Source organism: Ranitomeya variabilis, chromosome 2 (assembly GCF_051348905.1).
Source record: "Ranitomeya variabilis isolate aRanVar5 chromosome 2, aRanVar5.hap1, whole genome shotgun sequence".
NCBI lineage: Eukaryota > Metazoa > Chordata > Amphibia > Anura > Dendrobatidae > Ranitomeya > Ranitomeya variabilis.
Genome location: NC_135233.1, coordinates 805,537,368 through 805,552,234, shown reverse-complemented (window position 1 = coordinate 805,552,234; position 14,867 = coordinate 805,537,368). Strand labels below are relative to the sequence as shown.

Here is a 14,867-nt window from a genome sequence, read left to right as displayed (position 1 = left end):
AAAAATAAAAATATAAATATCTAACTAAATGACAAATTGGCGGGGGAGCCAGTAAGGTGCATTAATGGTAAAAAGGCACTAATCAATAATACAAAATAGTAATCACAGAAAAGGTACCTATAGAGGTATATAATTGTACAAGTAATTAATAAGAAAATAGTATCACCTATACATCCACACAGTAACTCAGACTGGAATGCCAATTGTAAAGTACGGTAATTCCCAAACTTTTGTTATATAAAAAAAAAAAAACATACCAAGAATCATTTTCTATAGTGTGATGTCACCCATAATTTAAATTACGAGGCTTCTCCTACCCATTAGTGTTAATCATGGGTAGTACACGGATTGCGCACTGATGTCATCCATGTGCTGTCCATGTTTTTTATGGACCCATATACTTGTATGGATAATTTTGATCTGTGACTCAGTTCAGAAACGGACATGTCCGCATGATTTTCTGCAAACCACATGGACTGCAAAAATACACAGACAAGTGAACAACCCAATAGATTATGACCATGAGTGTGATTTATGGATATCTGAATTGGACCCTACAGGTAATTTTTTAATTATAGCTGATTCCACTGAACTTTGTAAGAATCATCAAACCTTTTTGAGACAGGGCTGTGAAGTTGGAGTCCGTATATAAAATCGACCAACTCTTGGGTTCCGTAGTACAATGCAATACAATTCAGGATGTGCTGTAATTGTTTTCATAATAATTTGGGAAAGTTATGAAATGTCCTATAAATGTCTGTTCTGTTCTAAGGATCTTGGCTTTTAGATGAGATGAATCTGTGCTGCACTTTATGCACATGCTCAGTAGTGAGGCTGTGCTGTGGGGTCGGAATCGGGGAAATTGAGGAGTCGGTCATCTGTGGTTTGGCTTACTGACTCAACAGCCCTGCTTTGAGATCTATTCTGAATAAAATAAAAAAATGCTGCGCGCACTTTAATTTCGTGTTTCAATTTAAGTACGGTACTTGGATCTCAGCAGTTTCTTGCATAAAGGACATTGAAGGTATAATTTGGGACTCGCATTGATGACCTAAGTAGATAAGATATCGGATAGGTCAGTCATTGTGGAATTAGTGGGGTCAGCCACCTGACACCACTGCCCATCAGCTGTAAGCATTGTATGCATTATACACAGCTCTGTACATTTAGTACTAGCAGCCAAGTACTGCAGTTCATCTCCTGTTTAAGTGAAGACATTGAATATAAAATAAAAATATCATCCTTTTTATACCTGTGATCAAAAGGATATAAAGCCTTGCCAAATAGACCTGTAAATTATTTGGCTTTAGTTTACTGAAATCATTCAGATGGCGGCTTCTTTGATCCTAGTGGAATTACAGAGGTGAGTGCTGCTAATCTACTCAAACACTTTCAGATGTCCTTCCCTTTATTTGTTCTTGTGGGCACTGTACTATAAAGAAGAACTTGGTTCAGAGTAGCTAGTTCATCTCACCAAGGAAATGCTGTATTCATGAAGGAAATACCATAATTACAGAATAAAAAAATACATATTTTATACATGATATAATAATCAGTGTGCAGTATAAGTGCGATATGGGACTTTATTACAGGGGGTGGATTGTTTGGATACTAGCAAAGCACAGAGCAAAAAAAGGAACGATCAATATCCCAATAGAACATATAGAAACTTTATTGAAAAATCACAAAGTACAAGGGGACAGACAGAATACACATTATAAAAAGGGTGCGTGTCCAACAGGGAAACATGTATTGCTCACAGAATATCATAATCAGAAAACATCCCACTGTACATGTCATAGAGATCTACTGAGTAACAGTGAAAACATCCTGCATGGCCTAAGGGATCATGATTACCGTATTTGTCAGACTATAAGACGCACTTTTTTCCCCAATTTTTTATGGGGGGTGTTGCCTATAGTCCGAATATACTTGCAAATACCCTGGCGGCAGCAGGAGTCGGGCGATTCTGCAGCGGTCCCGGTCTGATGGTCACACTCCCTTCCCAGGCTGGTTTGGCAAGTTCGGCGGTGATGCGGAGGGCTCCGTCGGCATTTTGTGAAAGCCCGGTGGGCCCTGCACCTCCATTGTTGCGAAGCCGTTGCCTTCGGGGGCGGTGCATGCTCAGATCGAGATCTCGTTGCGGAGAGATCTCGTTGCGGAGAGATCTCGTTGCGGAGAGATCTCAATCTGAGCATGCGCCACCCTCTGTGGCCATTTTCCCGGAGGCCACCGCATCGCAGCAATGGATGTGCGGGGGCCTCCAGGCTTTCTCAAAATGCCAGCGGAGCCCCCCGCACCACAGAGCACCACGGCCACACCTGCAGCACCTGCTGAACCTACCGCACCAGCCTGGGATGGGATTTCCCAGAGGCCATCGCACCTCCGCACCAGCCTAGGACCACCTAACAGACCCTTGTGACCACGCTCCACCAGCGCTGCCGATTCCACCACGGTAAACTGAATTTGGACTGTAAGAAGGACTCCCATTTGGCACATTATTTTTTTTTCCCCTATTTTCCTTGGTCTGGTGCGTCTATAGTCTGAAAAGTACGGTAAATATCAGCCATAAAGTTTTGGTGCAGGTGGCACTAATAGGGCATCGGTCAATGAAAACAAGGTGCACACTAATATTGCTATAAATCCACTATTTTACACCATCCCATATGGCCTATGGAGTCCCCAAGATCCCCTGCTAGGTACCTGATGCACTACTAAATATATAGGTAAGATCTCGTTGCTGAGAGATCTCGTTGCTGAGAGATCTCGTTGCTGAGAGATCTCGTTGCTGAGAGATCTCGTTGCTGAGAGATCTCGTTGCTGAGAGATCTCGTTGCTGAGAGATCTCGTTGCTGAGAGATCTCAATCTGAGCATGCGCCACCCTCTGTGGCCATTTTCCTGGAGGCCACCGCATCGCAGCAATGGATGTGCGGGGGCCTCCAGGCTTTCTCAAAATGCCAGCGGAGCCCCCCGCACCACAGAGCACCACCGCCACACCTGCAGCACCTGCCGAACCTACCGCACCAGCCTGGGATGGTATTTCCCAGACGCCATCACACCTCCGCACCAGCCTAGGACCACCTAACAGACCCTTGTGACCACGCTCCACCAGCGCTGCCGATTCCACCCCGGTAAACTGAATTCGGACTGTAAGAAGGACCCCCATTTGGCACATTATTTTTTTCCCCTATTTTCCTTGGTCTGGTGCGTCTATAGTCTGAAAAGTACGGTAAATATCAGCCATAAAGTTTTGGTGCAGGTGGCACTAATAGGGCATCGGTCAATGAAAACAAGGTGCACACTAATATTGCTATAAATCCACTATTTTACACCATCCCATATGGCCTATGGAGTCCCCAAGATCCCCTGCTAGGTACCTGATCCACTACTAAATATATAGGTAATTTGTGTTCCTACATGGATCAATTGAGCAGCACACTAAGGTCCCTGGGTTGACACGTGCCCACCCAAACGCGCTTTTTGGTGGGCAGTCCGGTCCGAGGAGTGTCCTGGGCCTGGTCTGTGACCACCCATCTTCTTGTGATGCCGTCCTCCTTCTTGCTTCATGTGGACAACACATCCCTATGTCATCCAAACAGGCTCCCCGGCATCGCGCTCCTGCGCAGGCGTGCTTTTCTTCCCTAACTAAAGCAGACTAAAGTTCTGCAGTGTGCATGTGCTGGGGCTCTTTGACCTTTCCAGACACCTTCATACTGCAGTACTTTACTCTGCCCTGAACAGGGCAAAGAAGGACGCCTGTGATGGACTGCGATGCCAGGGATACTGTGGATGATGTAAGGACGCGTCATCCACACAAAGCAAGAAGTTGGGAGGCGCCGGACCAGGACCTGTGACACCCATCAGACCAGATTGCCCCTCCTGTGAGTATAATAAAAGCTCTTTTACTCCTCTTTCAGGTTGGGTTGGAGGCAGATATATAGCATTTTAGAATGCTGTATTTCAGGCCTGAACGGTGATGGCCGCATCTCATATCGGTCAAACGTGGTGACAGGTTCCCTTTAAAGGGTTATTGTGTTTGAAATTGTTATGGTTAGACAGCATGAAAATAAGCCAGTTTGCAAATGACTTGCTTTTCCTATTTGCTGTCCTGCTCCTGCTATGAGAGATTTTGTCTTCTATTGTTTACAGCTTGTTACCAAGGAGACAATTAGAGCATGTCCAAACATGGCCAGTAGCTACATTCCAAGCTGAGGTGTTAACTCATGAGATCCCAGCCACCTCTTTCCAGCACATTGATTTCTATAATGCAGCTATACAATTATTTAAGACAATAGGGGCAGATGTGCTGTACCCAGCCTCGGCCACTATGTGGTTGACAGCTCTGTAGTCCCGCTTCACAATGGAGTGCATCTACCTCGCAACGAGTACAGCTGATCCGCTGTGATGGCGGGTGTCGCACCCCAAATGATCAAATATTGATGACCTATAGTATAGATATGCCGTCAATATAAAAGGCCCCTGGAAAACCCCTTTAATGATACTTCTGTGGACGCCTAATCTCTCCCATTATTGATCATATCCCTCACATCAGTGTTGGTATTGGGGTACATGTACATGTTGATTATTTAATGCTTTATTTTTGCTCTCCGTTTTGGCACAAAAGAGAAATAATTTCTTAGTTGCCAGCAAGTGGCCGAGATTTCTGAAATCTCATGCACTCGTTGACGATTTTTTCCTCCAGATCTGAAGCCGCCTCATATCGTTCCTTGTCAGTTCTTTCAGCGTTTTTCATCCACTCCAGTGCATGGAAAAATCGCATACCCTAAGGATGTAATCTTTCAACTTTCACATGCTAAAATCCTACTTATTGGCAACTGGTTACTCTGACGTGTGCGTCTTGATGGTAAAAGCATTTTTGGAATGTAACCTGTTATTGGGAGATGTTATGTGATGTTAGCTTTCATGAAAGTACGGTATATCATAAACTCATTTTAGCTTTTTCGCCATCTAAAACAATTGGAATCTTTGTTTTTTTATATATATGAAAATGCCATTTTAAAGCCTCCTGAATGCCTGTGACATTACCAAACCTTTCTTATCTTTCAGGTCCAAGATGGGCTTCCTGGAACTTAGGAGTTTTTATTTGCATCAGATGTGCTGGAATTCATAGAAACCTTGGTGTCCATATATCAAGAGTGAAGTCTGTCAACCTGGATCAATGGACGCCAGAACAAATCCAGGTAAATCGATAAATTTCTATTTGTACCCCCTATACTGAGTTCTGTGGAGGTATGATAACCCCATGTATCCTTCCGGTATTCTTCAGGGTATATACGATTGGATCCTGGGTTCTGGGTAGTGTATTTCATACAGTAAAAGCATTGCAGATAAGATATACTGTGGAATATTCAGCAGCGTAAGCCGAGCACTACTGAGGGTTTGTTATCCCTGATCATTTAAGCTGTCAATTTTTCTCACAAATTTTAGGATGGAGTTCACCATTTTTTTTTTTTTTTTGTATTTTATTACCAGACTTGTCATTTTGGGAATATCTGGCTTTCACTGCTTATTATGAAGTCTAGCACAGGCAGGGCCATATTGGCGCCGTCAGACTGATTACAATGATCCCTCAGGGGCAGGTTGTCTTGTAGATTTTCTTTAATCCTTGTTTGAGGTTTCCTTGTAGTCATATCTTCGTGCATCGTTCAGGATTGTGGTTGGGGTGTTAGCTTTGTTCCATCCCTATGGTGTCTAGGTGTTCCTCCTTTATTTAAAACTTCGCACCCCCACTGTCCTTGCAGTGGGTGACACTTGCGCAGATAGATCTAATGGTCGGCTTCAGTAACAATGAACAGTGGTGAAGGTAAAGGTGAAGTATCCCTGCTCAGTCCTTTTGCCTCCGTTTCCTAATGTGTCTCATTGTTTCTTCCCTGCCGGAGGTCCAGGCTTCTCCATTACGCCGTGTGGCTTGGGGCCCTCTGTAACACTATAAATCTTAACAAACATTTTGCCTGTAGCTTATCTTACTTTTCAGCCACTCATGTCCCAAAAGTTTCCTGTTTGTGCCTTTCTGTGCTTTGCTCTTGTCAAACGTGAGCCGCATATTTATGTTAGGTGCTATTAGCAGAACACGTCTAATCTCCTGGCACAGCAGCTGCGAAATGAAATGGCAATGCCTGGAAGGAGAGCACATCATCAATGTGCTCCGCAAACCCCTTGAGTGGGGTCCTACATTTACCCCAGAGGAGAACTTCGGAAATATCTTCTTCAAGCCTTTTAACTCGTTAGAAGCAGATTTGTGCGTGTAGCACATTGTGCCGTTCTCATACTCGCGGACCTGGTTTTCTATGCCGGATGATAAATGGATGTGAAGCATGCAGATGGCTTGTTGGAAATGATTTAGCTTGTAAGGATCACTTTCCTTTTTTCGAGTGTTTGAACTGTTGGTAGATTAAAGCATTGCATCTTTTGGAAGGGATGTGAGCTGCAGAGTATTTCTTTGATCAGAGACGAGATAATGATTGAAAGACCATTTACTATCAGAGACCCTTTGGATTGTAGCACTTGAATTATAGGCAGTAAATATTCTGCCTTTTTGTGTCCCTCCCGTCAGCGGAGACTGACCATATTTCTTAGATAATTAATGAAAGACCGCCTGTCTCTTGACATCTGCTGTTGGCGTAAACGGGGAGCAGTCATCATCGGGAGATGAGCAAGAACTCTGCCAGGGCCTTATCATGCTCTCCGTGCTCAAACTGCCATGCATGCTCAGGTGAGCATAGTGGAGAAGCTGCCCCTGACGGCAGCCATCTGTTTCCACTGAGTCCTACCTGGAGTGAATCCTGTTCTAGGCACTCAAGGGCAGAGGTCATGTCATAGGTTCTCTGCTCTCTAGGCGTCTGGGACCATTTTGTTACTTTATATTTCTAAAACCAAGTCATAGGCTATATTCAGTTTGATGTATGGTTCATGAAAGATGCTTGATGTATGATTCAACAATACTTGTGACAGCATACAGTGGAATCCATAGTCTGTCATGTTGAAAAAATAGCTACCTTTTTTTTTTTGCAAGATACAATAGGGTAATCTACTGAAACCCCCCCCCCCCCCTTCTTCAGTATAATGATTTGTATTAGCAAGAAGAAGAAACTGCATCGGTTAATTTATCCAAAATATGGGGTTGGAGCTTTTCCCAATGTAAGAGCAAAGTCCTTGATTCCAGTGATGTCACTTACGGGGTGCTTTCTATCATTTTGATAATCTCCTGCTGATAAATAGTCATTTGATCTCTAGAGGACTAGTAAACCTGCTGCCAGGTAGTCCTCCCTATTCATGAGCTCTGTATAACCCCACCCCCAACACTCATTGGCAGTTTTCTGCCTCTGCACAATGTATACAGAAAGCTGCTAATCGGCGGTGGAGGTGTGGTCATACAGAACTCAGCATTCCGAGAACTAGATAACATCCCAGAACTAGTAGACCTACAGCAGAGAACATCCCAGAACTAGTAGACCTACAGCAGAGAACATCCCAGAACTAGTAGACCTACAGCAGAGAACATCCCAGAACTAGTAGACCTACAGCAGAGAACATCCCAGAACTAGTAGACCTACAGCAGAGAACATCCCAGAACTAGTAGACCTACAGCAGATAACATCCCAGAACTAGTAGACCTACAGCAGATAACATCCCAGAACTAGTAGACCTACAGCAGAGAACATCCCAGAACTAGTAAACCTACAGCAGAGAACATCCCAGAACTAGTAGACCTACAGCAGAGAACATCCCAGAACTAGTAGACCTACAGCAGGTAAAACATTGATTTTAATGAAAACTACAGAAAGCGGCCCATAAGTGGTAGATCACTGGAATCAAGGTATTTGCTCCTACGTCATGCTGCTCTCAGGTGGGTTAGCAAAAACCTGGTGACAGCTTCCCTTTAACATTGATATTGGCCCACATTCACCAGACTGAGGCTACATGTGTGTTCTTTAGGCCTTTATCTGTCCAGTTTGTATCTGCATTGTTTATAATGCCTATGAAAGCGCAGTTGGCTTGTTACAGACCGGGGCTTTCTGCCCGACACTTGAGATATTGTGATGACCCTTGTGTGTTCAGCTCACGTCTCCATGCTCGAGTTTTGAGCCTCAGCTGTTATATATGTTACTTTGCATTAGACATGTTTTGAGAGCCTGTAAATTTGTTATATTTTAGTGGATAAAATTTGCTATTTTGGTATGATTTTGCATTTCCCTTCAAGGCAGAAGGTATCCACTGGGATAAGATGACACTCTGCTGTAATTATCACCAATGTGAATACGATATTCTCACTTATCCTCAAAGGGCCTGGCTTGGTGCTCTGCTCCTATGCTAGGCTGCCTTTGCAACTATCAGATGGATCACGTTACTAAATTCCCAAATGTAGTAACTTGTACAGGGTGATACTGCCTCATTCTGTGAAATAGTTCTTGTCGTACGTGACAATGCTGCACAATAAAGGATCAGTGGTTTATTTCCTGATATTTAACCTTAAGTTCTGTTCCTACGGTGGGATCCATTACTTATGTATAGCTTTTCTTTACACAATTCAATTTAGTTTTAATATATTTTATGCATTTGTTCTTCAGGATTTCAAAATCTGTGCGTTTAGTGAAGAACTTCAGTGTTTTCTTTGTTTGGAGAAAGGAATCAGTCTTGGTCATGTCATTGGATAGTATCATGCAATAAGCTCAAAACCCAGCCAAAACTGATTACATTAGTGCACCACAAGATGAGCGGCAGGATCAGGCTGTACTACACAGCCAGCATCTTGCTGCAACTGCAAAAATACGGTCAGTCCTGGCCATTTACACCCAAAAATGTAGCGGTAAATATTAACTCTGGCAATTATTTAGCTAGATGGGTGAAAGCCCTCTGTCACCCCATCAAAAAGTGTTCCTCACTGAAATAGCCTTACTATATATAATGTACAAAACTTAGTGTCTGCAATGACTGAAGAGATTAAATCTTCCATGGTGAACGTGATATAAAATAATAAAGGGGAGCAAGGGTATACCGTAATTGCTTTTTTTATTCAAGAATGGAATAAAAAATAAGCAAAAAGTTGTATGTACCTAAAATGGTACCAATGCAAATGGTGGCATCCTGCTAAAAGCCAAGATTAAGAATTAATAAGTTACGGCTCTCTGTATATTGTTATTAACAGCCTTAACCTCTATCTGGAGCCGTGGCGACTTAATGGAGGAGCCCTTTATAGGAAGAGCGATCTTGTACAAGCCTAGATACAGTCTTATCATTATTGGCACCAATGAAGTTTAACCCCTTCACCCCAAAGCCTGTTTTCACCTAAGTGACAGGGCCAATTTTTACAATTCTGACCACTGTCACTTTGAGGTCATAACTCTGAGACCCTTCAACGGATCCTGGTGATTCTGACATTGTTTTCTCGTGACATATTGTACATTATGATAGTGGTAAAACTTCTTCGATATGACTTGCATTTATTTGTGAAAAAAACAGAAATTAGTCGAAAATTATGAAAATTTAGCAATTTTCAAATTTTTCGTTTTTATGCCCTTAAATTAGAGAGTTATATCACATAATATAGTTAATAAACAACATTTCCCACATGTCTGCTTTACATCAGCACAATTTTGGAAACATATTTTTTTTTTGTTAGAGAGTTATAAGGGTTAAAAGTTGACCAGCGATTTCTCATTTTTGCAACAAAATTTGCAAAACCATTTTTTTTACGAACCACCTCACACTTGAAGTGACTTTGAGGGGTCTATATGACAGAAAATACCCAAAAGTGACACCATTCTAAAAACTGCACCCCTCAAGGTACTCAAAACCACATTCAAAAATTTTATTAACCCTTCAGGTGCTTCACAGGAATTTTTGGAATGTTTAAAAAAAATTGAACGTTTAACTTTTTTTTCACAAAATTTTTACTTCAGATCCAATTTGTTTTATCTTACCAAGGGTAACAGGAGAAATTGGACCACAAAAGTCGTTGTACTATTTGTCCTGAGTACGCCGATACCCCACATGTTGGGGTAAACCAATGTTTGGGCACATGGCAGAGCACGGAAGGAAAGGAGCGCCATTTGGCTTTTCAATGCAAGATTTGCTGGAATTGAGATCGGAACCCAGGTCGCGATTGGAGAGCCCCTGACGTGCCTAAACAGTGGAAACCCCCACATGTGACAGCATTTTGGAAAGTAGACCCCCTAAGGAACTTATCTAGATGTGTGGTGAGCACTTTGAACCTCCAAGTGCTTCACAGAAGTTTATAATGTAGAGCCGTAAAAAAAATTTCATATTTATTTTCACAAAAAATGATCTTTTCGCCCCAAATTTTTTATTTTCCCAAGGGTAACAGGATAAATTGGACCCCAAAAGTTGTTGTGCAATTTGTCCTGAGTACACTGATACTTCATATATGGGGATAAACCACTGTTTGAGCGCATGGCAGAGCTCGGAAGGGAAGGAGCGCCGTTTGACTTTTCAATGCAAAATTGGCTGGAATTGAGATCGGAACCCATGTCGCGTTTGGAGAGCCCCTGACGTGCGTAAACAGTAGAAGCCCCCCACAAGTGACCCCATTTTGGAAAGAAGACCCCCTAAGGAACTTATCTAGATGTGTGGTGAGCACTTTTAACCCCCAATTGTTTCACTAAAGTTTGGAATGTAGCGCCGTGAAAATTAAAAAATAATTTTTTCTTTCCACAAAATGATGTTTTAGCCCGCAATATTTTTTTCCCAAGGGTAACAGGAGAAATTGGACCACAAAAGTTGTTGTCCAATTTGTGCTGAGTACGCTGATACCCCGTATATGGGGGGGAACCACTGTTTGGGCGCACGGCAGAGCTCGGAAGGGAAGGAGCACTGTTTTACTTGTTCAAAGCAGAATTGGCTGGAATTGAGATCGGACGCCATGTCGCGTTTGGAGAGCCCCTGATGTGCCTAAACAGTGGAAACCCCCCAATTCTAACCCCAGCCCTAACCCCAGCCCGAAAATGGAAATAAATACATTTTTTTCCTATCGCCACGACAGCACCCCTACGAGAGAGGGGATCCGCCCACCTTCCGGACAGGAACCTACAGGATTTAAAGGGGCGGTCCCCCTCACCACTCCAGTTTGGGTTCCTGTCCGGACGGCGGGAGCCTGCAGGAATGAACCTTACCCGGGTCCGCCATGCCTCTGTGCGGTGTCCGTTGCGAACGACAGAATCGGGGGCCCGGAAGCAGCGTCGGGGGTGTCCTGCGTGCAGACCCCCCCTCGTCTGGCCACACGGAGCGTGTTCCAGGAGTCGGGCAGTGCCGTGCTGGTCCACAGTGCAGGCGCGGTGTTCAGCGCTCACACCGGCACAGGTGAACCCGGAAGTAGTTCTTACACTTCCGGGGTAAGCTGGAGGAGGAGCGCTGCAGCGTTTGAAAAAGAGCGGCGGCTGTACATGAAAGCGTGCAGCAATGTCCTCAGTAGGGGACGCCGAGCACCCTCAAGGAGAGGGATCGGAGCAGCGCAGCAAGAGCGGTAGCCGCTCAAGAAGCAGCAGCAGCGTGGTACGGGGGCGGCAGCGTGCGAGCGCCCCAGCGTCACAAGTGGATCGTTCTCCTCCAAAACCGGCATTCACAGATTCAGCCTCATGGTGAGTGTTATCAATGCTCCTGGTGCTGATATAGTCTGTTATTTTGTGCTTTGTTTTAGGGGAAAAGTCATCTAAATCTAAGCACAAGCAATGTGCGTTATGCATGACCCCAATGCCTGACAGTTATACTAAAAGGCTTTGCCAGGCGTGCATCTGTCAGACCTTAGAAGAGGAAGCTCCCCTTTGTTCTTCAGACCTTAGAGAGGTCATCAGGGAAGAAATAAACTATTCCCTTAGAACCAGCCGCCATGGGAGGTTAAGCAGGGACATATCTCCAGGATCTAGTCCGTCCCTGCAAGAAGGTGAATGTTCCCGCTCCTTATCACCATCCTCCTCAGAGGAAGAAGGAAGGCCATGTTTTTCGGTTGATAACATGGATATATTAGTTAAAGGAGTCCGAGCAACCATGGGGGTTACCGAAAACAGGGAACCAAAATCTGCACAAGACTTAATGTTTGCGGGCTTGTGCCAGAAGAGTCGTAAGTCATTCCCGGTCGTGGATACAGTTAAGACCCTTATAAAACGGGAATGGGATAAACAAGACACAGGTTTCCTACCGTCGTCAGCAAAAAGAAGGTATCCCTTTGACGATGATGATCTGACGGTATGGATGAAGGTCCCAAAAGTGGACGCAGCGGTGGCCTCTTCATCTAAAGCCGGAGCCCTACCACTTGAGGATGTAGGCCTTCTGAAAGATCCATCAGATAGAAAAGCGGACATGTTCTTGAAGAAGGTGTGGGAGTCGTCTGCTGGTGCTTTCAAACCGGCAATCTCCAGTACTTGTACGGCTAGATCTGTCATGGTTTGGGTAACCCAGCTGGAGGAACAGCTGAAATCCAAAGTGCCCAGAGACAAAATACTAAACTCCCTATCGCAAATACGGGAAGGGGTGGCGTATTTAGCGGATGCATCTGTGGATTCGCTAAAATTAGCAGCCAGATCAGCAGGTCTTTCAAACGCCGCTCGACGAGCCCTATGGCTTAAGACCTGGAAGGGAGATGCCCAGGCGAGAGCAAAACTGTGTACGATTCCATGTAGGGGTGAGTACCTGTTTGGCCCGGTATTGGATGACATTCTAGCTAAGGCTGAGGATAGAAAAAAGGACTTTCCTAAAGTGTTTAATCCTACCTTTAGGAATACCTTCAGGAGACGCTTCCAATACCGAAGACCTTATCAGAACCGAGACTGGGAACCAACAGACCCGAAGAAGAAAGGTTCGGACTCTAATGCCCCATCATCTTCATCAAGAAGAAGAAGAAATTACCGTTAATAGTGACCTCCCAGTAGGGGGCAGGCTAAAACACTACTATGCTCAGTGGGCCAAAATATCATCGAGTAACTGGGTTTTGGGCATAATTAAATCGGGGTTAAAATTAGAGTTTCGGGAAAAACCTTCAAATTTCTATATCTTAACTACCCCTGATTCCTTAGACCAACAAAAGGCCCTTGAAAAAGAAGTTCAGATGTTAAGACAGAAAAAAGTTATACTAGAGGTTCCAAAACAACAGGGGAAGGGGTTCTATTCCCCTTTATTTTTAATTCCCAAACCTGATGGATCCTTTCGAACCATCATAAATTTACGGAAATTGAACAAGCATCTACAATATCATGCTTTTAAGATGGAATCTATTAAAACGGCGACTAAACTTCTTTTTCCCAGATGTTATATGACAGTCCTGGATTTAAAGGATGCGTATTATCATCTGCCCATTCATCAGGAGCATCAACAATTCCTCAGAATGGCGGTGCGTTTAAACAACCAGGTCAGACATTTTCAGTTTACTGCAATGCCGTTTGGTCTATCTATGGCACCGAGAGTGTTTACTAAGGTCATTTCGGAAGTAATGGCCTATGTCAGAGAACACGATACGTTAGTTATACCCTACTTGGATGACTTCCTAGTAGTGGGGAATTCGTTTTCTCAGTGTAAGAATCGCCTAAATCATGTAATATCTTCCTTACAGGACTTGGGTTGGCTAGTCAACTTGGAAAAATCAAGATTGGTACCATCATCGACTCAGACTTTTCTAGGTATTCTGCTAAATTCGGAAGAGCAACTATGTTTCCTTCCGGAAGAGAAAAAGCAGAAGATTGTGCACAAAGTCAGTACGGTAACAAAAAGGCCAGATCTGACTTTGAGAGACGCTATGTCCCTTCTGGGATCTTTGACATCATGCATACCGGCCGTCCAGTGGGCTCAGTTCCACACTCGAGTGTTGCAGTCCCAGGTCTTGGTTGCAGAGAAGAGTCTTCAAGGACAATTAGGCAAAAGACTCAGGCTATCCACTGCCACTCTAGACAGTCTGAGATGGTGGCTAGACATGGAACATTTAGGGAAAGGAGTAAGCTGGAATATAATACCAGACAACACGGTCACAACCGATGCCAGCCCGATAGGATGGGGAGCTCACATAGGAGATGTTTGGGCTCAGGGACAATGGTCTCTCCTAGAGGCTCAAGAGTCCTCGAATTGGAAAGAGCTTACGGCAGTCAAAAAGGCCCTACTCAGGTTGCTACCATCTTTGCAGGATTCACATGTAAGAGTCCAGTCAGACAACACAACAGTAGTGGCGTATCTCAACCATCAGGGGGGTACAAGATCAAAATCCCTAATGAACACCGCCACAGACATTCTCAACATAGCCGAAGCTCATTTTCGCTCTCTATCGTCCGTTCACATTCGGGGAGAGCTCAACACAGAAGCAGATTACCTCAGCCGTCATTCTCTAAGTCAAGGAGAATGGGTTCTAAATCGACGGGTGTTCAAACAGATAGTAGATCTTTGGGGGTTGCCCGTCATAGACCTATTTGCAACGAGAGAGAACAGACAGACCAGGAAGTTTGCTTCGCTTCAGGTGGCAGACAAACCCTTTGTAATAGACTCCCTTCAGATGCACTGGGATTTCCCTCTAGGGTATGCATTTCCCCCAATGTGTCTGATCCCTATAGTCCTCAGAAAGATCAGGGAGGAGAGGGCGAGAGTGATCTTGATTGCCCCCTTTTGGCCCAGGAGGGCATGGTTCTCGTTACTCAGAACAATGTCTGTGACCGATCCCTGGGTATTGCCAGTCAGTCCGGAGCTTCTTTCTCAGGGTCCATTCCGTTACCCCAATGTGGAATCCCTGCATCTGACGGCGTGGAATTTGAGAGGGAGTTATTAAGGAGAAGAGGGTTTTCAGAGGCTCTCATTTCTACTCTGTTAAACAGCCGGAAAGAAGTTACTACTAAGATCTATGCTAAGACTTGGAAAA

The 14,867-nt window shown here is 44.2% G+C and overlaps 1 protein-coding gene across 3 annotated transcripts in view; it reads left to right on the top strand.

The window, feature by feature from the left end:
* Positions 1-14,867, top strand: part of SMAP1 (small ArfGAP 1) — a 365,489-nt gene that overhangs the window by 78,349 nt on the left and 272,273 nt on the right. For all 3 annotated transcript variants that reach the window (XM_077289949.1, XM_077289948.1, XM_077289947.1), the window contains exon 2: positions 5,069-5,202. Coding sequence is in view for 2 of the 3 variants with exons in the window: in XM_077289948.1 (XP_077146063.1) it covers positions 5,069-5,202 (134 nt within the window). In the remaining variant the exon portion in view is untranslated. The remainder of the gene's footprint in view (positions 1-5,068; positions 5,203-14,867) is intronic.